The following is a 27,831-nucleotide window of genomic DNA, read 5'->3' as shown; positions in this document are numbered from 1 at the left end:
GTCAAAGACCTGATTAACACTAGCAGAAGATAAAATATTTCTTGCTGACTTTTTGCAACCTGTGCTATTACACAAATTCCTACTCAAGTTTTTCTCCATTAGCTAATGAAGAGTGGTTCCCACTAATGAAGCTTTTGTTCTTCAACCTTGCTGCCACAGGCTCAAATTTTCCTTTGGCTTTTTTTTCTTCCCAACCCTTGGATTCCTCAAACTGATGAGAAACAGTGATTATGTGGCTACACTGGAGCAATGCACTGGCTCACTGGCCAGCGAGCTGTCAGTGCACATCTTGGTCCTCCTCACCTTTCCCTGATTAATAGAGGTCTCAATCTTCTGCCCAACCGCCAGTTTCCACAAAACTAAGTGCAGCCTACATTTCTCACAAATTGCTTTGAAACTGTGTGGTTATAATTATTTGGAGGAATGAGACAGACAGACTGTGAGCCTTTTTTAACTCTCGTTTCCCTAGGAAACCAATTCAGAAACAAAACAGAAAATCCATCACACTACCACCTACAAACCCTCTGAAAAAAAGAAATCCTTCAAAAATAAAGACCTCAAAAGTAAATCCTGCAAAAGGTATTACAGGATACTGCCTTCAGTAACACCTCTAACAGAGTTTTTAACAGTGATGAGGCTTTCACAGAATATTGAAAACTACTAGCAAGCAATAGTTCACCACTGGCACCTGAAAGCAGTATGTCACTGCCAAATACACCACATCACTTCAACTTGGCAAGAATGCTTGATAGGAAGCCAAAGAGTAGTGGAAAAGGCTGTTAGAAGTTAACAAAGCACTTCCCAAAAGTACTGTTTTGTTTTTTTAGGCAAGTCTGCTAGAGCATGGGTGACGGATTTACTAAAGAAAAAAGTTTTTCTTGGCTAAAAAATTCCGCTTTTTTTGCTTAGAGCAAATTTTCCTGTCACTCTGCAGAATTTGAACTCCTACTCCCTCGTTTCAGAAAAATGTGGCCAGTTTCTGTTTTCAAGTGAAGAATTCCCACACAGTGATACTGATAGCATGGAAATCCATTGTTTAATATGGGTCATGGGAAAATGGCCACAAATTTAAGCATCATTACAATGGAACAACCGTAGAAAATTATATTTTTTTAGTTTATTTTTTTAAGTTGCAATAAAATGGTTGTTGTTGCAATTTTTTTTGCAAATAGTAGCAGAGTGTTTCTCCAAGAGTTTATGAGAAGGCACTGTTTTACCCTTATTTCTCAGAGTAGTTCTGTCAGAAAAAGTGCTGCAACTAAAAAATTTATTGGAAATTAAAAGGAAAGAAGCAGATAAACCTTATCTTCAAAGCTGCTAAGGAACAAATTAATGAAGTAAATATAATCTAATACCAAAGTAGTAAGTATATGCAATAAAGATGTAACAGATGTCCTGTCCAACAGGGACAGAATACCTTCATGGTATGAAGGTGGTAATTAAAAAACATTATGGAGACAATCTTAAGATATAAGACTTCCCTTACCCCCTGGACAGGATACCTTTTGGGTATCCAAAATTAATTTGTTAAATGCATGTTCTTACTAATTAAACAATAGAACACAGAGGCAAATGAACAGGTTGCTTTCACGGTTCCTTTTACAAGGAACATAAAATAAACTTTACAGGTGGCAGAATGGTGTGTGACACTGCATATTCACAGTTAGCATACAACAGAACTGCAGGCTGTTATTCCAGTCAGCTCCTCCTCGCCCAGACAATACCTCAGAAGCAAATCTGGGGAAAAGTGTAAATAAAGCACAGTGCCTCTGTGCCCTGGCTAATAATGTTTTCTTGCTGCTCCTGGTAAAGCAACCCAAGAGCCACACATGGCTCTAACTTCTGATCATATGACAGCCCACGTCCAAGACACTTTCACTTCTCCCCAGTCCTAAGTGGATTCTGCAAAACAGAAAGAACTATTTCTAACTTCTCTTACATCAAAAAAGGCCAGACCTGCTATTGGCTAATAATGAAATATCACTGATAGTAGTAGTCTGAACTTCCACCAATGTTTCTGGAAGGGTACCCTGAAAGTATGTGTTGATGAGGACCACTTTTTCACAATAATTTACTATAATAAAAAAAAAAACCAACAAACTAAACAAACAATGACAACAAGCAGTGCAGGAGTGCAGCTTGAAAACAAAGTGTTACAATTATAAAGTGTTGTATTCACTGAACATGTGGTGAAGAACAATGAAAATAATCCCACAAAATATGTCCAATTTTATCTATTTGATCACTTGAAATGCTTCATCAAGGCATTCAACCCAGCTGGAAAAATAGGGTTATAAGGACTGCAGAGAAAGACAGATGCTGCATCTGAGCTGAGCATTCCTGAGTAAATAAACAACAAAAACGAAACAAAACAAAAAAAAAGCAATTCTGACACAGTTCCAAACTTTATGAGACAATAACTTAACAAAAGACCACTTATTCTGTCACTCTCTTTTTGTTCTTTTGTTTTGTGATTTGAAATAGAAATAGATGCTAATTTTTTTTTGCTTACTAGTAATCTGTACAATAACTGCTAGTGAATTAACCCATGCAATTTTGGACTATTTGTCAATTCTTTTACCAGTTGTTATTAAGAAATTCAGGAAACAATTGTTCAAATAGAAGAACACCACAAAGGGCTGAGCAAATGAGGAAGTACAGCAGTAGACTGCTGTTTATTTATACTTCACTAGTAACCATGTCCTGGCTTATCTCTAACTTTCTCAAAAATTCCACCTGTTTATTTGTAAACCTCATACCTCATTCTCTTTCAGATTTAAGGCCTTTTATCAATTCATTTGGAAATGCATGGCACCTTTAGGACTTCTCACATCCTTGATGTCTTTAAATTTTTATGTGCCACATCGTACACAAAAGGCTCTGTATTCTCAGACTGAGATGAACTCTTTCAACTGATGACTGTTTAACAGAGACAGATAATATTTTTGCAGTTCTTAACTCACCTGATGACTGTCAAGCTTGTCTTTCGTGGGCTGATCAAGAGCTGCAGCTCACAGAAAAGGCTTAATGAGATTCTCTTCTCCTTGAAAGGACTGTTTCTTTTAAGAAGAATCTGTAGCTAATCACTGCAAGTCTCAAGTAGAGAGGATGACTATTTGGGGGGAGACAGAAGCTGTGAGTTCTGTACAATTCAACTAAAGAGAGCTCCATTTATATGAAATGAGCAGGTTTTGTAAAAACCAGTTGGCTGAGAAGCCTTAAGTTTGCAGTTCCTGTGCAAGACCTTATCAGAGTCCCTGTGTTACCACATACCGGGAAGAGCCACACCAGTTCACTACAGCGGCTGCTGAGCAAGCATTGGACTCAGCCGACACTTCTCACATGCCACTTCATATCTCAGAAACTCCCCTGCTTTTCCTAAGATTATCACAGAGTATAGTGTGTCACAAGTATCAAGTCATTTGCAAAACCATTACTGTACACAAACCAAGAGTCTGCTGGGTGTGCAAGTTATATCACAGAAAGCAGGCTGCCATTTCATGAAGTAATTCTGTCACTTGGACTCCTCTTAAGTCCAGGATATTACATACACTTGTATGACTGCAACAGGATAAAACCAAGCCACTGAGACTGTTTAAAACACAGGACAAAAACATGCAACACATGCTAGGGTTTTGCCAAGATAGCTGAGCGAGTGCCAAAGGAGCTAGCTGGGGAACTGGAAGCAAGACTAGCACAGTGTTTGGCAAATGTTAATAAGTTCTTGTCCTCTACAGAAGCAATGAACATATTTTCAGGCTGCCTCATCACTTAAAGAGAAGGCCACAATCTGGAGGCCTGGATCAATCTTTATCAGCTTTGTAATATGTTATGGCTGCAAGACAGTAATGATCAAATGGTATTTCACCAAGTGACTATACTGAAGAGCTCTGACACTGCTGCAAACTAGCCATGAACCAGCAAGCTCCCAGAAGGCAGCACTAAACTGAGACCTCTGGCAAAAAGGTGCATTATACCAGTCCCAATGTGAGATGCTTGCTTGGCAGTGTACTTACATCTTCAACAGACTTACTGGGCTACCTGCCACCTGTGCACACACACAGACACTGAAAAGCAGTAAAACCAGCAAAAAAGGCCTGAAGCAGGTAAAGCACCTTCACAGGCACTGGATCAATGCCTCTCTACGTACCAAGTCAAGGTAAGAAAACGCAGAGGTGAGGCATTCACACACAAAACTCATGCAAAAGCTGTAAGAACACTAACCTGAAGCACAGTTAAGATTGAGACAATCACTAAGGTTTGCAAACTGCATTATTTTGCTGAGTACAATATTCACAACCTTAATTAAAACTGCAGTCACAATTATGCTTGTTGCTAAAGCAACGTTCTGCGTATCTACAGAACGAGGCAAACAAAGTGAGAAATTGTGTAGTTTCCATGATAGATTTAAACTACTTAAATGTGCTCAGGTTGTTCTTTAAACAAAATTTTAATTGAATGTTGATCTTTTCCAGAAGTGACAGCATTTTAGAGTTTAAAGTAAGCTTTCCCCTATTCAATAATGAAATAAGTCTAACACACTCAGAGGACATTTTTCATGTCACTCACATTCACAAAAAAAAAAAAAAAGTTGTCATCAAAGACCCAAAGGGATCTGAATCCAGAAATGTAAGTTGTCTTCTTCAGTAAAAGACCATGTGCCTGCCCCATGCATGATACAGTGGGTTTTATTTAAGCATAACTTGATAGCAAATCTTGTCAGGATGACAGTTGCAGTCCCTGCCGGGCTTCATTGATACAACACAACAAAAAGGCATCCCTCTGGCACTGGAAAGCTCCCAAAACACTGAAAACTCAATGCAAGGCCATGTCTTCCCTTCCTGATAAACATGTCAAATGCTATCTGTCCCTCTATTTCTACAGTCACTCATGACCCTCAAATTCTTTTAGTTTATGCGTTCAGCAACTCCCATCCTTTGATATTTTCCCTATTTCATCTGCCCTATTTTCTCTTGATGCCCACTCCTTTCTGAAGATCTTTTCTCTTATCCCCACCACGCACGAGTGCTCCCATCAAGTGAGCAGGCATAACACAGTAAGGTGTCAGGCTAACACCTCCCTCTTAGGCTTCCAGACACAGCAAGGTGCTGCTGTGAAATCCTCTCCCTGTCCAAACACAGAACAGAGCAAGGGCATTACACACAATGTTTGGGGCCTCCATGTCCACGACCTAGAACTGGTCCAGGCCAGGGTGGCTCTACCTCTTTGGAAGAGGTAGGTGGCAGAGGCCTCAGGGCAGTGTCCTTTCCCACAGCATTCATGAGAAACCAACTGGTCAGATACCCCCCTTACGGGAACAGCAGCACCAACATGGATCTACTCCTGGAGTACTCCTACTCTTCTTAGCTCAGTGTGGGACCCGCTGCAGAGATACCCTGAGCACGGAGGCCTCATTTTGTACTAGGGGAGGCTACCCAATGGAAGGATGTTGGAAGATTTGCTTTTATTCCCTCCATTTCAACATGCAGCCTGCAGACAGGGTGTACCTCTCACGTTCTCTCCACGACTGGAGGTGCAATTCCAAGCACTAAAGCTGGTCTAAATTTTGTTCCAGTTAATTCATGCTGATCCCTGGAGGAATGTTTCTGGTGTAGGCCATAGCAGCATCCCATCACCCTTTCTCCTTGTTCCTGTAGTTCCAGATCCCACTTTCCCTCCATGTTTTTCTTACCACTTTACTTGTAACTTTGGGCCACGGACATCTTGTCTGACAATACAGTTAGCCAAAATGTTACTTGAACTCTTTTTCTGCCCCACTGCTGTTTAGCAGCAGTTGTGCCTTCCACTCCACACCTTCAGTGGAGAAGCCTAAAGTGTCTGTGCTGTCTGGGGCACAGCAGCAGGAATGCTATGGCAGGGAGCCTGGGCTAGGGATGTTATAGCTCATCATAAGGATGACAGATATCTTGATTGCAGGGTTTAGTTTTTGGTTTGTTTTTTTTTGTGGGAAAGAGTGTCGAGGCAGTTTCTAGGATTGAAGGATTCTGGCTATGAAGACCCTTTGGAGCTTCATACGAGCTGACATGTCAGCTGAGTGTTGACAGCTTATCAAGCAGCTGACAGGGCATGGTCCTCTGAATAAGATGCTTCAGCCAAAAGCCTAGGAACAGGACTGGCAGGCCATTTCCTCTGTAAGCTAAAAGAAAAGCAGAGAAGGAACAGATGCTTCCCAGGGAGAAATACATGTTTGCTTATTGAGAGTAGGGGGGCAGCTGATCTCCATACTACAGGACTTTCTCCTTCATCTCCTCTCTCCAAGCCAGGGGAGCAGAAGGACAGACTTCATCACCGTTCCTTTTGTCAGTTCTCCCCCTTTTATCACTTCTCATAAGAGCAGAGCACAAGTTTGACTCTTACCCCTCCCTTTCCTCACACGGTGTGGTGCTGCTGCTACTTTTCAGCCGTGTTTTTCCTTAGCAAAAAACTCAGTCTGAAGTCTGCTTCGATTCCCAAGGGCCACTGAATCAGCAGCCAAAGGCATCTGCCAATAGGGAGGAAAAGTCAAGCACTGAAAGCCAAGTAAGAGATAAAGTAACTATGCCCATATAAAAGGGATAAACAACCAAATGCCACCAGGAAAAGACTGGATCTCCTCACTTCTAGACACTGCTGAGCTCTGCTGAGCCTCTCTGCAAGAGCAGTGTTTGGAACAGTGTTTGTAGGATGACACTGCAAAGCTGCCCTCCCTCCTCAAACAACCTAGCTACTGACCAACAGGTACTGCAATCATGGGACTCCACAGGGCAGCAGCCACACCTGTGAACAAAGGTTTGGTCGCCCAGAATTTCATCCAACAATGGCAAAGTCACAGCAGTAGCTTGTACAACAGCAAATTCTGACCTAACACCATCCTCAGTGCGGAGAGGCAAGCACTAGCCCTACCAGTCCAGCTTTGTGTCCCACACCCACGGTACCCTCCCCAGGGGGTGTAGGGCAGAGCACACAGAAGAGCAAAAACTCATAAAAGTAAAAATACAGTCCATGTCTGCATCCTCAGACAATGGTAGACAGGAAGCAGTCAGCTCATCTGAAGTGTGCTCACAGAATAGCTGCCACAGCTGCCAGTGGCAAAATGAAGTCAAGAGAAGTCATCAGGCAGTAGCTGGATTGGTAGCATGTATGAAAATGCAGGAACAGAAAACAAACCCAGAAAAGATGTAGAACAGAAATCAGACATGTTTCTAAAACTGAAATCTCTTTACAAGTTTTACTTGGGCAGAGCAATGACAAGTAGAGTCATAAGCATGAGACAGACACTGAGACAAAACAATACATCCTGGAGCAGCTCCCAGAAGGGTCTACAAGTCAGACAGGAGCATTTTTCAGATACCTTTCCTGCAGGCTCTGAAACATATGCAGTGGGATGTCCAGTGTACAGCAGAACACATGACTTGTCCAAAACAATACCCTCAAACACACTTAATGGGGAGAGTAAACTGCAAAGAAGCAACTGCTCCAACCTGGCTGTCTGGTCCTCCTGCCCCACACTACTGGCTTAAGACAAAGCACAGCCTGACACCAGCCTGTGCTCTGCTCTGTGGACTCTTGGACAACACTCAGCAAGACACTGTTATAGGCTTTGTGAAATTGCTGAATGTTGATACCATTTCCATCTTAATAGAGACTTTTTATTCTTCACATTGGAACATGAGGAATATAAGCAATTTAAGCATTTTTAAAAGAATATTAGCGTTAAAAAAAAATCCTACACAATAAATGTACATTTGTTTGGTGCTTTCACTATCTCAATGTCAGGAGCAGTTGACACCAAAAGTTCCTTTATTCTCTCAAAACGGCTATACTCTATTCAGGATGAGCCAACCCTATACCTTTCATTTGCATTAAATTTTAGCCAAACAACAATAATTTATTTTGTAAATTATGTTAAGAACTCTATTACAATACTGCACAGATTTTGTGTATTAACTTTTATCTGGATGATGTCAAAGAATTTGTAGCAACAAGTCCTAAAAAGACCCAGCAGATTACTACAGAGGTGACTCCTAATCACTTCTCTCCCACAATAAAACCATGAGGCATTTACTAGTTGAAGTTACAAGTTTGAAGTTACTGTGATCTCCTGCTCAAGTTGAACACAGGGCAAGTTTTGCTTCTGAGAAAACAGGATTTGGCCCCTGTGGCTTTAATAATTTCACCATTCCACCAGAAATGCCTGTCTGCCAACCTTGCAGACTGCCAAGTCTGGCTCCTTGACTCTTGAACAGCATCAGGAGTACGAAAACCACATGAAGATTGGAAAAATGTGCAAAGCCAGAGGCCAAAGAAAAGACACAGCCACTCAGAAAGATCATGTGCAGTTCTTGAGTTGCTGATAGAAAGAAAAGATTACTTGGAAGTTGAGAGCTCTTTTTAGACAGTGTCTGTACTTTTCCATTATGTGAGTGAATTACAGCATTCATGTAAATGTGATGTAGGGAATGTATCTCTTGGAAGAACTCAGTAACTACATTAAGAAGAACCCTGAGCTAACAGTAGATAAAATGAATGACTGCATGGTAAGAATGGAGTATTATAGGAACCCAATATTCATTCTAACATTGGGTGCAGACTAGAAAGTTAGCACCCACATGACTATTGTGGCACACATTTTTTGACAAAGTGAAATGTGCAAATAGAACATCCTACAGATGTTCCTTTCCTCCCTAGTCCATTTCTGGTTTGCACACACCCATTGTCTAAATACACAAGCAGAATCCACACAGAAGAGGTGGCTATGACATCACTTGATATACTTGATGCATCTAAAACAAAACTATGTTTCTAAGCACAAGTTGAAAACAGAGTTCCAAAACACATCACACTTATATTCTTTAACATATTTGAGACGTTCTAATATACACACCATATTGTATCTAAGGTTTCATCTAGTCTATAATTCCAACACAAAATAGCAGTGTCACAGTACAGCTGGATCTTGAGGGGGCCGAGAAATGCCAACAAACTTCAGGCTTTTTTACATTTGAAATTTTGTGAATGGTACAGCTTTTCTGCAGGTATGTAACTGTTAAGATTTGGGCTAGAATAGTTAATTCATACTATTGACCAGTTTCTTGCTTTGAAGGCCATGATCTAGCCACCAGCACAATGGACTGCCCAGGATTTATTCCCAGCTGTCACAGTCATCACAGGATTTTAGATAAAGCTCTTTGTACTTTTTGTTGTGGTATAATTAAGTGTAGAAATAAAGTGAAACTTAAGTGATTGAAGGCTCATATCCCCAGGAATCACCCCTCTCAGTGATATAAGGGTATAAAATACAATACATACATGTGTCTGTGTATTGCACACTTTACTGATGTACAGATACAGAATATATATATATATATATATATGCGTGTTAGAAGAAAAAGTGAGTGCATGTAGTCTATCACAACAAGAAGCTAGATACAATAATTATGGAAAGTAGAGCTTCAATTTAGAAACTGAAATATATCTCACAGTTATGCATGCTTATTTAAAAAACAGTAAAGTTCAAATCTAACGACTCTTTTCAGCAATTACACTTATGATGTAATTTATGGCATTTATTAAACTCCCAACATATGGAATGCTCCTTTTTTGTCAAATTACAAGCTTCCCAAGATACACAAGTGGGTTTTATAAACTGCTACAGCAGGAGCATTTCATTCTGCTGTGACTTACAAGTGGCAAGTCCTGAAGGGTTACTGTAGATTATCTCAGCTGGCTGGAGCAAACCAAAGTTGTGGATTTGATCCCTGCCTGGGCCATTCACTTAAAGAAAGAGTTGGACTCAATGATCCCTCCAACTGAGAATATTCTGTGATTCTGTATTGCTACAGACTGGAATTCACGTGAAACAGAAAACCAAGCCAAAAAAATTCATTTCTTTATATTTGCATTAATAGAAAGGACAGAAGCACAGATTCAGCAAAACCCTTATGCTGATTCTTTATATCACATACATATAATCAAACTAAGTTGAATGAGATATGCATGTAGAAAATGCTTTAACAAAGAGGAAGCATTAGCAGAATCTGGGCTACAAAGAAGTGATCCATTGGCCTCTCCTGCTCATCATCTTTCTGCTCTGAACCTGCTACACATTAATCTGCTCTGAAGCATTGCTCTAGTCAGTTATAGACAATCTATACACAGTCTGGTTCAAGTTATCACATCTCATTAATAACCTAACAATATTTTGCCGTGCTAATTTTATTTCATCACTCCTGAGGACTAAATGGTGGTAAGAGACCTGGTCAACCTGAAATACAAAACTTGAATGCTAATTTAATTTATGTTCTTCTGCTTACAGAAATGAAAACAAAATTAAATAACTTCGGCAATGGGGAAATATTTGCTTTTATTAGTCTTAAATCAAATAACACCTGCAAATGCAGAGCTGCAGGTTTTGTTCCTTTTTCAGTCACACAGCCACTTGCTTTGAGTTGTTTATTTTTTATGTTTGGGTTTTGCTTTTTTTCCCCAAGTGAATGGTGAAGTGAAACAGAAAGCAGAAGCCAGGCAAAAATAACTGCTTAATATAATATAAAAATTACTGATAGAAAGAGAAGGTAAGCATTGAAATCAAGAAGTACTATGTTCTACAGCAAAAATAATTTCCTGACAAAAAATGCATACACATTTTATAAGAAAAAGGCTTCTCTGTCCTCTACTTGCACTTCCAGTGTATGATACTTCCAGTTCTGAATTAGACTTCTTTCTTTCTCTGAGGAGAAAACTGGAGGGACTTCTATTAATTTAAGCCAAAATTGAAATTTAATCTCAAATAAAAGATTTCAGTATGGACATATTCTTAACTATTGATTCTAACATAATAATGCCCTCTATAAAGGTCCACTAACAGATTATCTGTGTCTTTTATTAGGAAAAAAATCAATAAAAATCAAAAGCCCAGTCATAGCAGTTTTAATAACACCATAATAAGTGGTTTTTAAGCAGTATAACTGTCTCCAAAACATGATGGTAAAGTATCCATATCCTTGTCAGAACTTGAAAGATAAAAATATAAATACACTTTCAAATTTTATATATATATATACATACACATACATATACATATATACATTCCAAAATGCCTCAAATAAGAAGGTTTTATGTATGTAGTAAATTTACTAAACTGGGAGTACTGTCCTGGTAAAATATATGTCGTTACACTATAACACTTAAAACATTCAAGCAAAAAATATGGTGGGAATGTTAGAATGTAATTGATAACCTTACTTTAAAATAATTTTCCTCATGCTGTTGTTAGTTTTGGTTTTCTTTAACTAAAGATACAAATTCTTGACAATCAGGATAAAAAACACATGCTTATGTATTCACATCATAATTTGAAAACTTCTTTGGGACATGTGAAGTATTGCTATTTTTCATTCCATCAAAACATCTGGATTTTAGTGGTTTTACAGCACAAATGGCTTGTTCAGAGTATAGCCTTTCCCCATTTAAAAAAAATTTATACCCCATTCCATTCTCATCACATGGCTAGCATATGTTTCATGCCAACTTTATTCAAGGCCAAAACCTATCGTAACTCATCAGGCCAATGAATTACTAGAAGAATGTGAAGCAAAGCAGAAAAAAAGAAATTCAATCAAGTCAAAAAATTTCCCCTAAATACCAAAAATTCCACACTCTTCTGAGAAGTGAAGAGATAAATTACTATCAGATTCCTGTTTTTTTCTCAGAAGGTCATCATAACTGAAGAGATGAAAGAAAAGAAATAGAGGATAAATAAGTTAGCTTAGTTTCTGTACGATCTGTCAAAGCAAGTACAGTTTTCCAAAATAAGTAGATCAGATAAGAGCAAGGAAGGAATGTAGATTATTGAAATATTTCTCTTTCCAACAAAATACCAAAACAAAACAAACCAGCTTACCCAATAGAGGCACTGTTGAAAACATGGTTGCTTAAGACTATTCCATTTGTCAGCACATACTCTCCTGAGATTTGCTCACCATTTGCCTCATTTTCAATAAAACTTGGAGATAGCAGAGGCATAAGATGATCATTCTTCATCTCCTTTTACTTATGGGGAGAAGGATGCAAAACAGAAACAGTTTTTGACTTTTGGGCAGCTGATACAATCTTTTATTGTTTTGGGGTTTTTTCAGTAAAGGCCTGAAGTATTACAGAGTAGACTCTAATTTGTCCCTTCCAGCTTTGTAGCAAAAGGTTTGCTGAAACTGTCTTTTATTTTCCTTGGTTTTTTTATTGTTATAAAATCCAATCATTGCTACTTAATATTAGTATTGTCTCTAAGGCAGACGGAAGACAACTTCCTCTGCACTTCTTCTGACATTTCACTGAACCAGCAATGAATGACCCACCCAATTCACAAATATAGTAACATCTTCTTCACAAGGAAAAAAGTGTGATGATTTTATTGATTTCATTTGGGTGAAAACTGATGTGGTTTCACCTTAGGGAGGAAAGCAGCCCATAGGCTTTGGCCAGTACAGACGACTAAAGGATAGAACACAGAATGACACTATCAAGGGACAATACAGAAGACAGACTAGGATTTTTTGGAGGAGGTCTCCTTAACAGAAACAAGCAAGATCAGGCTCATAAGAAGATTTAGAAAGACAAAAGCTCAAAACAAGCATGCCCACCTTAAGTCTGAAATGTCTCATCAAAGTGTCCCTTACTCCTCAAGTGCCAATCCACACAAGAGAACCCTTTGCTGATCACAGTTTTCATACTTTTTTCAGAAAGTAAAGGACAGTGGCAAATCTAACCACTTTAACTCTGGAGAACCACACAGATTATCAGTGTTGTGGCACTCGATGGAAACTGATGGGTTCTTCACAGCCTGCTTTCCTTGAAAGCTTGGAAAGTCTTTCCCTGGACACTTCACTTTCAAGTAAATCAATTTCCAACAGCAGGAAACATAAAAATGAAGCTTACATTTGCAACTTTAACTCCATCTTTTGCATCTATTGCATTATTTACAGAGTAATCAAGTAAGTGATCAAACACTGTTTTCCACTGGACATCTGCACCAGTGCAAAGCAAGGCAGAAACAGAACATAATAGAAAAATGTAATAAAGGAGCATATTTGCTTACATTCTTTTAGCTGTGCATGTCAGAAGGTAAACAGTAACTAAAGACAGCAAGCAAGCAAAGTTAAGTTTCTAGCTAAGGTTCCAGAAAAATAATCCTCAGGACAGTATTTTATCCCTGTTTTCAAGAGAGTGATGCTAAGGGAATGAGCACTGCCAGAAAGTCGAGGGAGGTGATCCTGCCCCTCTGCTCAGCCCCGGGGAGGCCACACCTGGAGTGCTGTGTCCAGTGCTGGGCTCCTCAGCACCAGACACACATGGAGCTCCTGGAGCAGGTCCAGCACACAGTTACAAAGATGGTCAAGGGTCTGAGGAATCTTTCTTACAACAAAAGGCTGAGGGAGCTGGGCCTGTTCAGCCTCAAGAAGAGGCAATCGAGAGGGGAGCTCATTAATGTGTATAAAATATCTAAAGGGTGGGTGTGAAGAGGATGGAGCCAGGCCCTTCTTCGTGATGCCAAACACTAGGACAAGAGGCAATGGGCAGAAGCTGATGTACAGGAAGTTCCACCTGAATAGGAGGAAGAACTTCTTTACTGTGCAAGTGACTGGGCACTGGAAGAGATTACTCAGAGAGGTTGTGGAGTCTTCCTCACTGGAGATATTAAAAAAAACATCTGGACTCAATCATGTGCCATGTGCTCTAGGATGACCCTGCTTGAGCAGAGAGGTTGGACCACTGTGATCACTTTCAAACTCACTCAGTGCTTCTGTGAGTTCATAATAGTGTGAGCTGATTTAAAGAAGGTCCTATTTCTCTTCCTGAAAATATGCTCCCTCCAGTTCTACCAACTCCAGCATTCCTCAGACCCTTCCACAAGACACAGATATGTCAGAGTACAGCCAAACAAAAAACCTGCATAACCTGCCAGATACATGAGTTCAATTCATCAAATCAATTCAGAGTCAATAGGAGGCAAGAGAGGGGAGCAGGATTTCCCCACATACAGCTGCAAAAACTTACATCAGCCTAGCTGCCAGACAAAGTGCACTTTAATCATATGCCACGTTTTGGAACTGATCTCTCATTATCTGGGTATCAAATTTGCAAATACATGCAGTTCTAAACTGCAAATAATACGAGCATTCACCTTTATGTCTGAAGTAAGTAAGAGCTGCTTATGGAACACGAGGAAATGCTAAGAACCTGGAAAACTTTAGACAGTAACCTGTGAATTAGCTCCCACAGGCAACATGGAGATAATCACATCCTTCTCACCATTAAGATTAAACACTTGTGAGAGATATAGTTATCAGAGCAATCATTGCTATAGAAAAGCTACAGAGAAAAATTAGCACCTGTCTGCACTGCCAGGCTCACTAGCCTTGTACATAAGACCTTGTTTAAGAATACAATAAAATATTCTGTAGCCACTCATAATTTAACATGGCTTATTCTAAAGACCCAGTGAAAGAAAAAACCTGTGGAAAAAGTGATGTCACAATATATATATACACGTTGGAGAGGTTGAAGTAGATTCACAGAAGACAGACTTCACAACCCAAATGTTCTTTTTACACCGCTAGGAGCATTTCATTCTTAGAAGCCTCCAAATCCATGCAGATATAGGTGAAACACTCACAGTTAACCCTGTGTATCTGCAGATGTTATTTCTCAGCAAAAACATAAATGAACCAGTGATGATGAAAAAAGCCTGGAATGTCATAACACTACATAGTTAAACAAGAGCCTTCACACAGCCAACAAACATAATGGGGACGAAACTGCCATCCTGAAAGCACATAGTCGTAGGTGATAACTAAGGAAAAAGAGCAGGAACAACAGCTCCTTCCCCCCCACATCTGCCTATCTGCTGACATCTTCAGAGACTGGAGTGATGGGGATACAACATGCCAAAGCAGAACTCAGTAGAGCTGATGCTCTTTGGCAAGCCCAAGAACATGATAGAAGTGCTTCTACTAAAGTCTCTTCAAAGCCATGTCTCCTGAAATTGTATTATAACAATCTATGATGAGTAAGAAAAACGTATACAAGTATGCTTTACAACAAACCTATGCATTTAATCAGACTTGGAAAGGCTAGGTTTAATTTTTTCTCTTTACCAGACATCCTCTGTGCCTGAGGCAAGCCACATTGCTACCACAAGTACTGATTATTCCTCCGCAGACTGCCAAAGATGAGACTTCATGAGAGAGCAGGAGAAAGCACATGCTGAAGTTTGAGAGCCACTCAAACAGAAGAGTGATGAACATTCCAGAAAAGCCCAGAGAAGCGTGTCCTCAATATTAATTCATTTTCGCAAATGACACAACTTGCAATACATCTCAGTAAAAGCTGTCAAACTATCAAAGGACATAAATAGTTCACTTTGAAATAAAAACACATAAATGTCGAAACAACTGCAATACATAAACATGAAAAAATTCCTCTACCATTTGCTTGGTGCTCTCAATAACAGCAGTGCATCCCAATTAGTGTATCAAAAAGCATAAGAGAACACAAATACAGAAGACAGGCACTCAAAATCTGCAAAGACAAAATTTCTCAACTCTCACAACTATCTACAAGAGCACAGTCCTGTCCAATCACTTATTCTAAACCTCCACCTTTTTCAAACTCAGGTTTACTGGCAGCAGGTTTTAAGATCCAACAAGTTCCCACTACTCTGGGCTGACACGCTGAGCTGCATGAGGCGTCTCATCAAGTGAAACACCAGCAGCATTTTGTCTCACACCATGAGAGACTCCTGGCTCCAGCTTCTCCTTTGACCTGACTTGCAGCACATGAGAAGTTGCAGCACACTGCAGGGCAAGAGCACTGAGGCTCTACCTGGCATCCTGCCTGCCAGCTCTAGCAGATTTTGGTACTGGGTTGTTTTATATATAGCAAGAAGCAGGTCCCAGCCTTCTGCTCAAGCTTCAGATTTCCAAATGGTGTGAGGAGTAATTGCTTGTAGAACAGGCTAATTCTGAAGTGAAAGAGGGCACAGGCAATGGTGTGAGCAATACTGACAGAGATGCCTGACGTCAATCAGCAAGGAAAAAAACTGAGTATCTATGGATTGTCACAAGAATTAAAACAAGACTATTTCAGACTGAAGGGGAAAAAAACAAGGTAAAAATTGCATGAGACCAGTTCTTCACTCCTTTGATGTTGTAGGTCTTTAGTGTCTCCCACTATCCTGTTTCCACCTACATGAATGCACCTGTAAGTATCTATAACTGTGTAAGAGTTATTTACAGCAAGTTATCAAAACTGAAGCCACTAACTTCAGCCTTTCAAAATACCCCTCACAGAGCCAGGCAGTACAAGGAGAACAAGGAAAATGAGCAGTAAAGTACATAACCTTGCAGACCTGAGTTGCTTTACCACATGAAAATTGGATTAAATGCAAATTAAGGAAGAAAACGTCCTAATCAGAGTAAAAAATCAAAAAAATCCAAGAAAACAAAACAAATAAAAGGGGAAGGGTAAAATAACATAAAGCCTGATAATCTGTAACTATCAGTAAAGCTAAAAAATTCACACAAAATTCTCACTAAGATCTCAGCATGGAAGCATTATGACTGAAGAGAAGGCATTTACTTAAAGAAACTGAAGATGTTATAAGAACTGAACTACTATTCAAAAAACATTATGGACCAATTAATACACTTACTTTAATACAAAAAAAACATCTAAAGATAAAAATTATGTACTTACTATTATTTAGTGTTGTGAAGTCCAAGAATCGATATTCATAGCAAACATCTATCTTGGTTTCTACCTGGGGTCTCTTCAAAGTTGAATAGATATTACCAGGTCGTTTTTCATCATGCTTCTCCAATTTGTTCAATCCACAACCCATTTCAGCAGTTCCTGATACAAAGAAGTAGGGAAAAGGAAAAATGCATAAACATTATTGACTTCGGGTTTTTTTTCTTCTGGATTCATGCACCACACTAATACATTAGGGAGATTTTTAATTTTTAAATACAAGCTGCCTACAAACTACATAAAACTGTAAAATTAAATAAATCCTCAGACAGTAACTTAAGTATATACTACTCATATCTACCCTCAGGCATACTATTATTTTATTGGAAAATTGACAGTTTAATGCATGTATTTTGCACATTTCAAATGTATTCAATGGTAGACTCTGGAAGACACATATTCCATTATAAAAAAATAGCTGAAAATGCAAAATAACTTGCTAATATTAAGATTGTCAACCTAGTAACAATTTCTATATATGCAGTTACTAAGAGAGCACCTAGTATTAACTTTTACACAGATCTCTGTAATATTTAAATTAATATCTATAAATGAATTTAAAAAACAATCTCACTTCCTCCCACCTCATTTTTTAGAAAATGAGCATTTTACAAATCTGTTTTCAAAACAGAAGAGGCACCTGGCCACAGAACTGCATTAGATAAATCTAGTTCTCTTTAATAAGCTGCCAGCCCACAACATTTTAAAGGATTATTCCTGACAACCATTCCTGCTACACATTAAGTGTTTCTCAATATCCTGCACATTACAGCTTATCTGAGTATGAAAGAATGGAGGAATTACTTGGTGAAAATATCCAGATGATCCAAACCCTCTAATTCCTCTCAACAATACCAGTGGGGCTCAGGCAAATTATTTCAACCAGCAGCAGCTACAAAAACCACAAGTATGAAGACAGACCAGGTAGGCACCTGAGGTTTTTCATTACAACCCCCCCAACATCCTGCCTCCGCCTACACAGAGAAAATCATGCTCTGAGGAGAGGGAGGGAAATGCAGAATAAACACTCAGTAACGGAGTGGCTCCCACAGGCCACCCCAGACACCTAAAGGCATGGGATCCATTCAGGACACGGAGCATCAGGAAGGTCAGTGTCACAGCCTTCCTGCAAGCTCTGACATACAGCAGTGAGCACCTGTGTAAGTTCAGTCACAGATTAGGGCTGCCTTTACCTTGGCAGTTTATAAACCTAAAGCAGAAAATGAAAACCTTGTTCAGATTCACTATCTCCAAAGAGCTGCTAGTAAGCTTATGCCACAGCTCCACCCCTCAAGAGCTTAGAAAGTTAGTCAAATACACAGCCCCAATGTATTTGCAAACTACTTGCAGAAAATTACCTGCATTCTTATTTATACTGTGCTTTAGCTTTCATAAATTTTATCCCTCCCTCATACTTCCTTGCACAACCATTCTTATTAATAGTTACCAAATCCCTTGCTGTATTTTGCTATGATGAATGCATTCAAGCCCTTTTCTGCCATTTCCTAGACAGGATCTCTGCTCCCTTCATCACCCCACTCACTCTCATTTGCATCACTGTTCTCGTTTCTCTACATGAACACAGGTGGCCATATGCTCAAAATGAGATCTTAACAAGGCTTATGAAAATAACATTCATGCTTCCCTGTCTCTACTGCAAATAATACACCTACTGCACCTAAAATCATCATTCACAGCTGAATCATCACATTCACAGTTTACCGTCAACTTCCTAGCAGAAGAACCTATTTCTCCTTATTTTTATCCAACAACTAACTGAGAAGTTTCCAACTCATCCCTAATAACTTTGCTCTATTCCTTGGTGCTTCTACTGCTCAGAAATAGCCTCACCTCATTCTCCAGCACCCTTGGAAGAAGGAGCTGGAAGTCCTTCTGGGCTCAACAATACCACCCACCTTCTTATCATGTGCTAAGTCCATAAATGCACACCTACATCTTCCTGCAAAGTCCCTAATAAATAGGTGAAAATAGTGTAAACAACAGCTCAAACTTGAAACAAGTAACATAGTCAATATTTCATCCCACAGAACCTGGAAGAAGAAAAAATATTTGCTATAAAGACCTCTAGCACTGAGAAAAAAAAGATGATGTGTCATTTGTATTCCTAAAGTTTCAACATTTGGTGGACTCATCTAGCAGAAAACAACCCTCCCTGATTATTTTGAAAGAAAGTTAAAAAAGTACTTTAACAACGAAATCAAGGTTTGCAGACTCAATTTTTTTTCATTTGAAATTTAAGGTTAAAAACCCTCATGATCTTTTTATGTTCCCAAAGTGACACTTTCCGCCTTTTATTTTTTTTTTTGTAACGACAACTATTACCATTAAAGGATTATTCTTTCATATATACAGCAGTTTATTCTTTTGCCTGTGCAATATTATTTGCTTCAGTCTAAGATATTATTTATTTTAATACATAAACATGTGTTGCATATTAATGAGCCTAAGAAGAAACTAGGTATTTTTCCATGAACTATAATGGAACACATCTAGCAGTATACTTGTGCTAGAAATGAATTAAGATAGCAGTAAGTGCTAGCAAGTGCACCAAATTTCTTGTTTCAGCTATGGCCCAGTAGTTCTTACACATCATAAGTACACAGCATTTCATAAAGGAAAAAAATCCATTTCAGAGGTCATTCTGCTGCAGTTCCTGCAACCTTTAGTTGTATAAACAGTCTGAAATCCACAGGACTCTTAGACAGTGATGGCTGCAGAAGGAGGCTTTGGGGACTCTGCATTTCAGATTGCATTCTTTCCCAAACTTGGGTGAAAGGGCTAGAAAATAAAAGCCTGCGCTTCCAGCAGCAGCCAGAGACGCTGCTGTGCCTGTTCAGCAAACATTTTCTCAGCCCTCTGGACAAAAATTCCTCCACCCTCACTACCCATGAGAGCAATGACCTCTGCGAATAGAGACAATCCACAAGTCATACGGCATGAACTACCCGCCCACTTAGGAATGGACTGAAAACATGCTTTTTTTGTTATTAATTCCCTGAGTGACTGCTTCCTAGAAGACTGATTTTCACCTTTCTGATGTTTAGCTACAACTTCAAACAGTATCCCTGAGGATAAAGGCTTCCTCACATTTCGCTAAGTATAGGCAGTCATGTTACTTAAAGCATGCATATGAAAAAGGATGATGAAAAAAGATGCTTTCACTCGAAAAAAAACGAGGGATCAGGGGACAAAAATTAAGTTTCACAACATCACAATCTTTTGCACTGTAATTAGAATACAAGTGCTACAGCAGTAGAAAACAAATCTTAAAAAATAAAGTTCCTACTTCAACAGAGGAATCTCAGTATGAAAACAATTCCACAGAGGTAGGAATTCTTATAAGTTTTCTCAAATATACTGATGATGTGTGTATGAGAAGTCATCATTCAATCACCAAATTCTGCTCAACATTATCCCACAAATGTCCTTCTGGGACAGTTTGCTTTATAACCTTTCCAAGACTTTTAACAACAGTTATAACCTTCTTCCTTTCATTCACAGCAAAGTTAGTGCTGTTCGGAGTCTTCCCACCATCACCTGAAAGTATCTCCTTTTCACTTACAAATCTACTTGTCAACAGGGCATTATTCACCTTCTTAATTTTCTACGTGGCAGTAATCAAAGAGTGCTGTAAGAAATGTTCATCACTGATGCATTCGAAGTAATCTAAACCCATTTAAAAAAATTAGCACATTTTCAGAAGATGTATTACTTTGGTATAAGACATACTTAAGGCTACTTTACTACATAGATTTATCCTGGCTTTCTATACTTGCATGTGAATTCCACTTTTATTAATATTAAACCAAAATATTACCACTAATATTCACTTTTCAGTAAATTGAAAAACAGTCCTTCAAAGACACTGCCAAATTTTCAAATTATTTTTGCTCCACAGTAGGTTCTAAGACAAACATTTTCTTTTTCATTAATGCAGAAATTAATTATCTACTCAGAAGCTCTACACTTAGAAAAAAACCTTGAAAAAGTAGCATTTAATGAAGAACATTAACCCCTAAAATTATGATTTAGCTATGGGCTTTTACAGTTACACATGCCAGAAAAACTAATTCTGTCCACAAACTCACTTAGATTGCAAATTAATCTTACATGTGCTCTATGATCTTGTTGATCTCAAACTGTTCATGTGCTCAGCCACGTGATGATAAAACTAGAACTGAAACCCAAATCTCACAACAGATTGGGTTTTTTAGTCTACATTTCACTTCAATTCCGCAAAGCATCAAGAATAGAAGGTATGCTGAGTTGCAGAACAACAGCAGAGCCTAGACAATTAATTCCTTAGTTTCTCTTGTGAAGGACAGCAAAGGCCTTCACTGGTAGGGAAGGAGCAGCTTGCTTCTGCAAACTGAATGCAAAATTTAACCCAGTATTTGTAGATCCCAAACACACACCCAACTCACAAGCTGCAGAATGAACCTCTTGCTGCCACCTCCTCCTCTCCAGTACTGTCCTGCACTGTGTACTTTAGGAGCAGAGGAGCTCTGGGGAGCAACTGGAGGAACAGGACAGAAACCCATCCCAGCATATCAAACTACCTGCCACTGAACGCTCCTTCTTAGAAAGGCAAGTTTTATTGAAACCAGTACCATCATTTGCCATGAAAAAAAAGAAAAAAAAATTACAACAAATTGTAGTCAGCAAGAGAAAAAAAAAAAGTCAGCAGCATTTCCCCTTTCAATCACCTCTGTGATCCACGAAAATGAATATATCATAGGAATTTTTACAGCTCTTTTAGAGATGTGTCGAGTTCTCAGCTGATGATCTCTGAACCTCAGCTTTGCTAATATACCCTTCCTGCAGCCTGAATCTGCTTTCTTTCTCACATTGTTAGTGTGTTCAAAATAGATGAAATACAACAAGTTCAGAATTAGCAAAGAAAAAGGATAAAATAATGCTATGTACCTAACAACTTATTTTCTTGTTAACAGTGATTCAGGCCACAGGATCCTTTTCAGAAGGAAAAGAGCACAAAGAAAAGGGAAAGGGAAAAAAAACCTTGCCTCTATCTGATTTTCTTTTGGGGGTATATTGGGGAACAAATGAGGCTAATTTTCTGATTTATTGATCCATCCTTTCATGAAACTCCATAACAATCTATCTCCAAGGAATAATAATGAAAATTACACTTAAATGTAACAGAACCACATGGCTAATGGAAGCTTGAATTGATTACCAGAATAAGTAATTTAAGGGATGCTTATCAAATAAGTACATATTGGCTAAATAGTTTATTTCAACTAATCAATGCATAATGTCAATGACTACTTAGAGGGATGACTTGAAAATAATTCCAAAACAATTCTTTTAAATACTTATAATTTTAGAGTCAACTGCTAAGTATATAGCATTAGACTGAATATTCTAGCAAATGTGCAAGTGAAATACACTTGCAAGTGAAATACCAGCTGAAATAGGAACAAGGTAATTTTAGTACTTACAATGGCATACAAGGAAAACGTGCTGTATGGAAAATTAATGCTTGTCAGCTTGTTTTTAAGCAAAATTAGTGAGAACAAGCTTGCTTGCATTAACATATTTAAAGCATTTATGGGCCAGGACTAGTGAACATATTTTTTTAACCTTATCATGCACTAATTTATTTTTTAAAATACATATCCTAGATTACTGCTAATGTTCTTTTCACAAAATATAGAATATAGTATTCTTACTGATGAATGCAGCAGCTGGAAAATAAGATAACTGCAAAGTATTAATAGGCTTTCTCTCTTGATTTTGGTTAAGACCCTTCATTCTTCCTTCCACGGGTAATACTTAGGTACCTCACAGGGATGCTGGAAGGCATTTACAAATAATTGCAGGACTTTACATTTGTTGTGCAGTAATGAGACACGCTTATTTTCTTAAGCCCTCACTCCTGCAATCCTGACCTTTCCATTTTCAAAATAATAAGCACTTCATGCTCACTTCACCAGTTCACTTGCTGGCAAGTGGTCACTTAATTCTTGCATCCTTCCCAGTCCACAAAACACCAGAGTGTTTAGTCCCCCACTCAGCTCCAAACAAACCCTGACAAAGCCTGCAAATTATAGTCGAGTCCTTTTCCTAGCCTAGTTAAAGCAATGAACCAGAGGAGGAATAACAAGGCAAAAAAACCAGCATAACTGAGGCAGAGAATTAAAAACACCAGACCTGACAAACTGGGTGTACAGGTAAACAAAGAAAGCAGAATAGGATGCCAGGATGATCCTTTGTCAGTTCCCAGAAAAGAGCCATGCTCCTGACTTCTCCTCATTTTTCCCACCATGGCTTACCACTGCACAGGTTTTTTTGTGAGATTACACTATCTAAGAGGGAAATTCCTTATTAAGAGAGACCCACGTAGACTTTTTTTTTCAACAGTACTACCATCCAGGAAGATATATAAGCATATATTCAATAAATACTGCCATAATTTTTATTTGTGAGGAAGGATCTATGCTTAAGTAACAATTTGAAACATTTGGAAAAACTTACAAATACAAAGAACAATTACCATAAATCAGTCCAATCTATTGTCAGATGTTACAGCTGACCAATTTTTTTTTCACCACATACTTATGAATTTGACCAGTGCTGTCAGGATTTTAGACTTGAGGCTGATAACTAAATCTCAGCTTATAGGAAGGTTGGTGAAAGAATAATCCCAGATTTATCCCTTATGATTGATTTGATTTAAATTAAACTGCCGAGCAACCCAAGTAAATCTTCAAGTAAGGTTTTCAATTTCAAAAAGTAAGTCTCAAAAACTAAGGAATTCATTAGTGAGATGAACAGGAATGAGCAATCGGAGGATGTAAGCACAGGGGAGGTCTGGAACATGTTTAAACTACAATATGAGTATCTGCACAACTTGGAACCCAAGGAAGTGACAAGAGAATTCATAAGAAGGTTTCCAGACACAGTGAGATGAATTACCTAATAAAGAAGGAAACGTAGAATAAGCAGAGAGCTTAAGGGACAGGAACAAAGTTCAGCAGAGGAACAGTCTCGGATCAAGAAACACCAGCATAAAATGAAATGTGCCAGAAGCCAAGGCAAGCTGGAGAAGCCAAAGATACCACAATTCAACAGAAGCAGAACACAAATCAGGTCTAATCTGGATTCATACCAAGAACTCTGGAAGACCTGTCAAAATGAATTGCAGTTCCAATTGCTAGAATTAAAAACCAAACTATTTCTTTAGGTTTGGTACTGTCTCCCAGGGAGACAAGAAAATATACTGACTACACAAAAAAAAAAACCAGAGAAAAACATAATTTGGCCAATTAAGACAATTGCCAGTCTAGCTTTGAGTTTCTAAGCGTAAGGAAGAAAGCAAAGTAATACACGGATAGCTATGATACAGATTCAAAAAGTTAGAACAGACTACCCTGACAGGCCTTGTAAACACAAGTCACAAAAAAAGCACAGCACCAGCATGCAGCATGTCAAATAACACAGCAGCATGATAATGTGATTTCAACAAACTCTTATTAGGTGCAATTGTTCTCACTGCAGTGTTCACATCACTGATTTGGGCTTGACTCTGCTGCCCTGCACAACACACTTACTTTGCTCTGTGCTGTCCCTGGGCCTGCAAGTCACCAGGCCACCTCTGTGCGCTCCCTGCCACCAGCCACACTTAAACCCCTCTAGGGAAACAGAGCTGGTTTGTGTGGGTGGGCACGTGAGCAACAGGGGGGGAGGAAAAGGAGCAAACAGGATCAGGGAGAGCTGCTGGAGGATTAAGGTGAGCACTGCACTAGTGATGGGGAGCGGTGTGAGGAACAGTAGGTTGGTGGGAGAGCCTTGCTTCCGACACCTCCCACATCACCCTGTAACACTCATCCAAAATATTTAATACTTGGTGATACCACGATGCTGCCTTTTAGTAAAGCAAAAGATTCAGATAATAGCACATCTTTCTACAAAATACTCCTAGGCGGTGTATTTTTGGTCAGGATAAGGAAGTGTTAATGTCACTGAACAATGCACAGGTACAATTTATGCCAAAATACCATATGCAAACGTTCAAGCAAGTTGCCTCCATATGACAACAGGAGGCTACCAGGATGCTAAGACTTAGAGAATTACTATCAAGAACATCAAGAGAAACCACAGCAGCTTAGAAAATAAAGACTGAATTAACCTGACAGAAGCACGCACAGGAATGTTAAGATATGAATCCAACTCTCTTTTAAAGTTAATGCCACACCACTCTGAACTCACAGAACACTGGCATGAGAAACAGATGCATATTGCAATGTATGCACAGCTGCTTAAGACACCATGGTAAAACACAAAACCACAGACTTGACAATCCTGTGTTTACTGTCTTTTGCTAGCTTGCCTTGGAGTAGAACCCCAGCCACCTGATGAAGGCAAAAAAGTAAAGTAGATCACTAGTGCCAGGTGTGAAGCTGTGGGATCTCACATTAACATTAGGCATGGAATAATGGTTACATGAATATTTTTTACTTCCTTCAAGCAGAGACTTCATCAACTTTGATTTCTATTCTTCACAAGTCTGTAACCCCAGCTTTTCCACCACAGAGTCTAAGGCCAGTTCATTATACCCAATATGGTATTTGTGTTTCCCAGTATCACAGCTCAGAACTCCCTTAGGTATTTAATCACAGCTGTATATACTCATTTCATGCTTCTTTCTCAGACCGGGGAATGCCAACATTCAGGAGGTGGAAAGCCCCTTGTCTAATGAAAGTTACTTGAGGTTAAGCTAGATTCCTAAAATAACCCTTCATTCTGAGACTTTTCTTTTTCCCTAGAAAAACAGAAATTAAATACACATATGTGACCACTAGCATTGTGAAAAAGAGGGTTATTGCCACTAACTTGTTATTCAATACCAGGACCTGAAATGAACTGGATTCATTAAAACATAAAAGTAGATGTATAAAAAGATCTCCCTTTGTAAACCAGAGACCAGCTACATCTTGATAAGGTCATTCTTCCACAAAATAAATAAATAAATAAATTTTTTAAAAAGGGAATAAAAAATGAAGCAATATACAATCAGACCACAGCTTCCAAACTTTGGCTGAAAACATTAAAGATTCTTTCATGTATAGTTATAGTTTTATTATTTTAAATACAGCGCTCTCTTTAGCAGAACAGCCACCCCTACCAAGACTCCAGCACCGCTCCCTGTCCTGTCACTCCGCAGCCTCTGGTTCAGCTCCTTCTCTGGCCCGAGCTGGGAGCGCCCTGGAGGGAACCAAGCTCAGGCGTAATGGAGAACAAACGCCTCCCATTAATTATTTGACTAAGCTGAAAGTATCACAGAACTGTAAAGTCCATCCAACTAAATTCCCCTTTTCCAGAAATACACAGAAAAAGAGGTTGTGTGACAAGAATTCAATCAAACCAGAGAGAAGAGAGATGTATCTCACACTCAGACATACAAATGCTGAACCCTGCCTCTTTATATTGTAAGAAAACCGTGCTAAAACAATATCAACAACTTGAAAATGCAATAAAACTGGAAAACAGCGACTGCAAAATCCCAGACCGCAGCCAGCCACATGATGGCACGGCACAGCCGCCCCCAGGTGCCCGGCATGTAAGGAGCGGCGCCGGGCTGGGCGCCCGCCCGGCTCCCCTCAGAGCTCTCTCCTCTGCCGGCTCTGCCTCACGGCGGCGGCGGCTGGACGCGGAAAACCGTCCCACTGCCTGGAGGCGACGGCCGGCGATGCCGCCTCCGGTCCGCCCCGGCCGCGGGCAGCGCGGCGGAGCCCGGCAGTCTCGGCACCCATGGGCTGGCAGGACGGCACCGCCCGCCAGCCCCGCCGGGCGGGCTCCGCTCCGGCCCCTCGGCAGGACCGCAGCGAGCGGACCCTCCGGAGCCGCACAGCCCGAGAGCCGGCCGGGCAGCGGGCGGGAGAGGCAGCGCCCTCCCGAGGAGCCCCTCCGAAGCCGGGCACGCCGGCCAGCCCGCGCCCCGCTCCCAACTTCGGGAGCCAAGGACCGCGACGAGTCGGAGCCCCTGAGCGGCTTTCCCCGCTCCGGCGAGCCGACCCTGCCCAGCAGCAACCCCCTTCCACCTCCTCACCAAGTTTGCCCGCCGAGCCGGCGGGGTGCGTGGCAGTACCTGGGGCAGGCAGCGGGCGAAGCGCAGCCCGGTGGTGCTGAAGGATGCCCGGCGGGCGGAGACGGCCGGCCCCGCTGACAGCGTTTCCTCCTCCTACTCCGGCTGTCGCCCGTGCCCGCCCGCCGCGCTCCGGGGCCGCTCCCCCCTCGGCTCCGCGACAGGGAGGTGCCGGGGCAGCGCCGCGCCGCCACACGGCCCCGCCGCCCGGCACAAAGTTTGCGCGGCGCAGCCCGAGGCGGCGGCTCCGCTCCCGCTCAGCCCGGCCGGGGACCGCGGCCACTTCCTCTTCCTCCGAGCGGCGGCGAGAGCCCCGCGCCCAGCCCGAGCCGCGCAGCGCCGGGGCAGCCGCGCGTCCCGCCCGCTCCAGCGGCACAGCCCAAAGGCGGATTGCTCCGCCCGCCGGCCGGGGCCGCGAGTCCCCCACGCAGCGCCCGCCTCAGCCCCCACCCGGCCCCGGCTCAGCTCCCCTGTACCCCCACCCCCCCCCCCCCCCCCCGCTTTTAGCGCTGATGATACAAACAGGGAGGAGCGGCTGATACATCGGAGCCTTGTGCGGCCTTTCAGAGGGACTTCTATAGGTTGGGGAGTTGGGCGGAGAAGAACCATCTCAAATTCAACAGTGGAAAATGCAGGGTCCTTCATCTAGGGAGGAATAAGCCCATGCATCAGTACAGGCTGGGAGCCAACCTACTGGAATGCAGCTCTTCGGGAAGGACCTGTGGGTCCTGGAGGGCAACAAGCTGTCCATGAGCCAGCAGTGTGCCTGTGGAGTGAAGGGAATCCTGGGATGCATCAGGAAGAGCATGGCCAGAAAGTCGAGGGAGGTGATCCTGCCCCTCTGCTCAGCCCCGGGGAGGCCACACCTGGAGTGCTGTGTCCAGTGCTGGGCTCCT

General features: G+C 40.7%; 1 protein-coding gene across 2 annotated transcripts in view; it reads right to left on the bottom strand.

Moving 5' to 3' along the window:
• The window catches only part of RFTN1 (raftlin, lipid raft linker 1), a 95,255-nt gene extending 67,983 nt beyond the window's left edge, over positions 1–27,272 (bottom strand). Inside the window, exons 1-2 of one of the 2 annotated variants that reach the window (XM_056483379.1) lie at positions 26,900–27,272; positions 16,753–16,908 (exon numbers count right to left, since the gene is read on the bottom strand). In XM_056483379.1, the coding sequence (XP_056339354.1) occupies positions 16,753–16,897 (145 nt within the window). In that variant the 5' untranslated portion in view covers positions 16,898–16,908; positions 26,900–27,272. The remainder of the gene's footprint in view (positions 1–16,752; positions 16,909–26,899) is intronic. The other variant, XM_056483378.1, reaches the window with a different exon arrangement.
• Between the last annotated feature and the right edge of the window lie 559 nt (positions 27,273–27,831).

The sequence above is a fragment of the Oenanthe melanoleuca genome, chromosome 2 (genome assembly GCF_029582105.1).
Source record: "Oenanthe melanoleuca isolate GR-GAL-2019-014 chromosome 2, OMel1.0, whole genome shotgun sequence".
Taxonomy (NCBI): domain Eukaryota; kingdom Metazoa; phylum Chordata; class Aves; order Passeriformes; family Muscicapidae; genus Oenanthe; species Oenanthe melanoleuca.
Note: the sequence above shows the minus strand (reverse complement) of the source record. Positions and strands in the feature narration are given on the sequence as shown.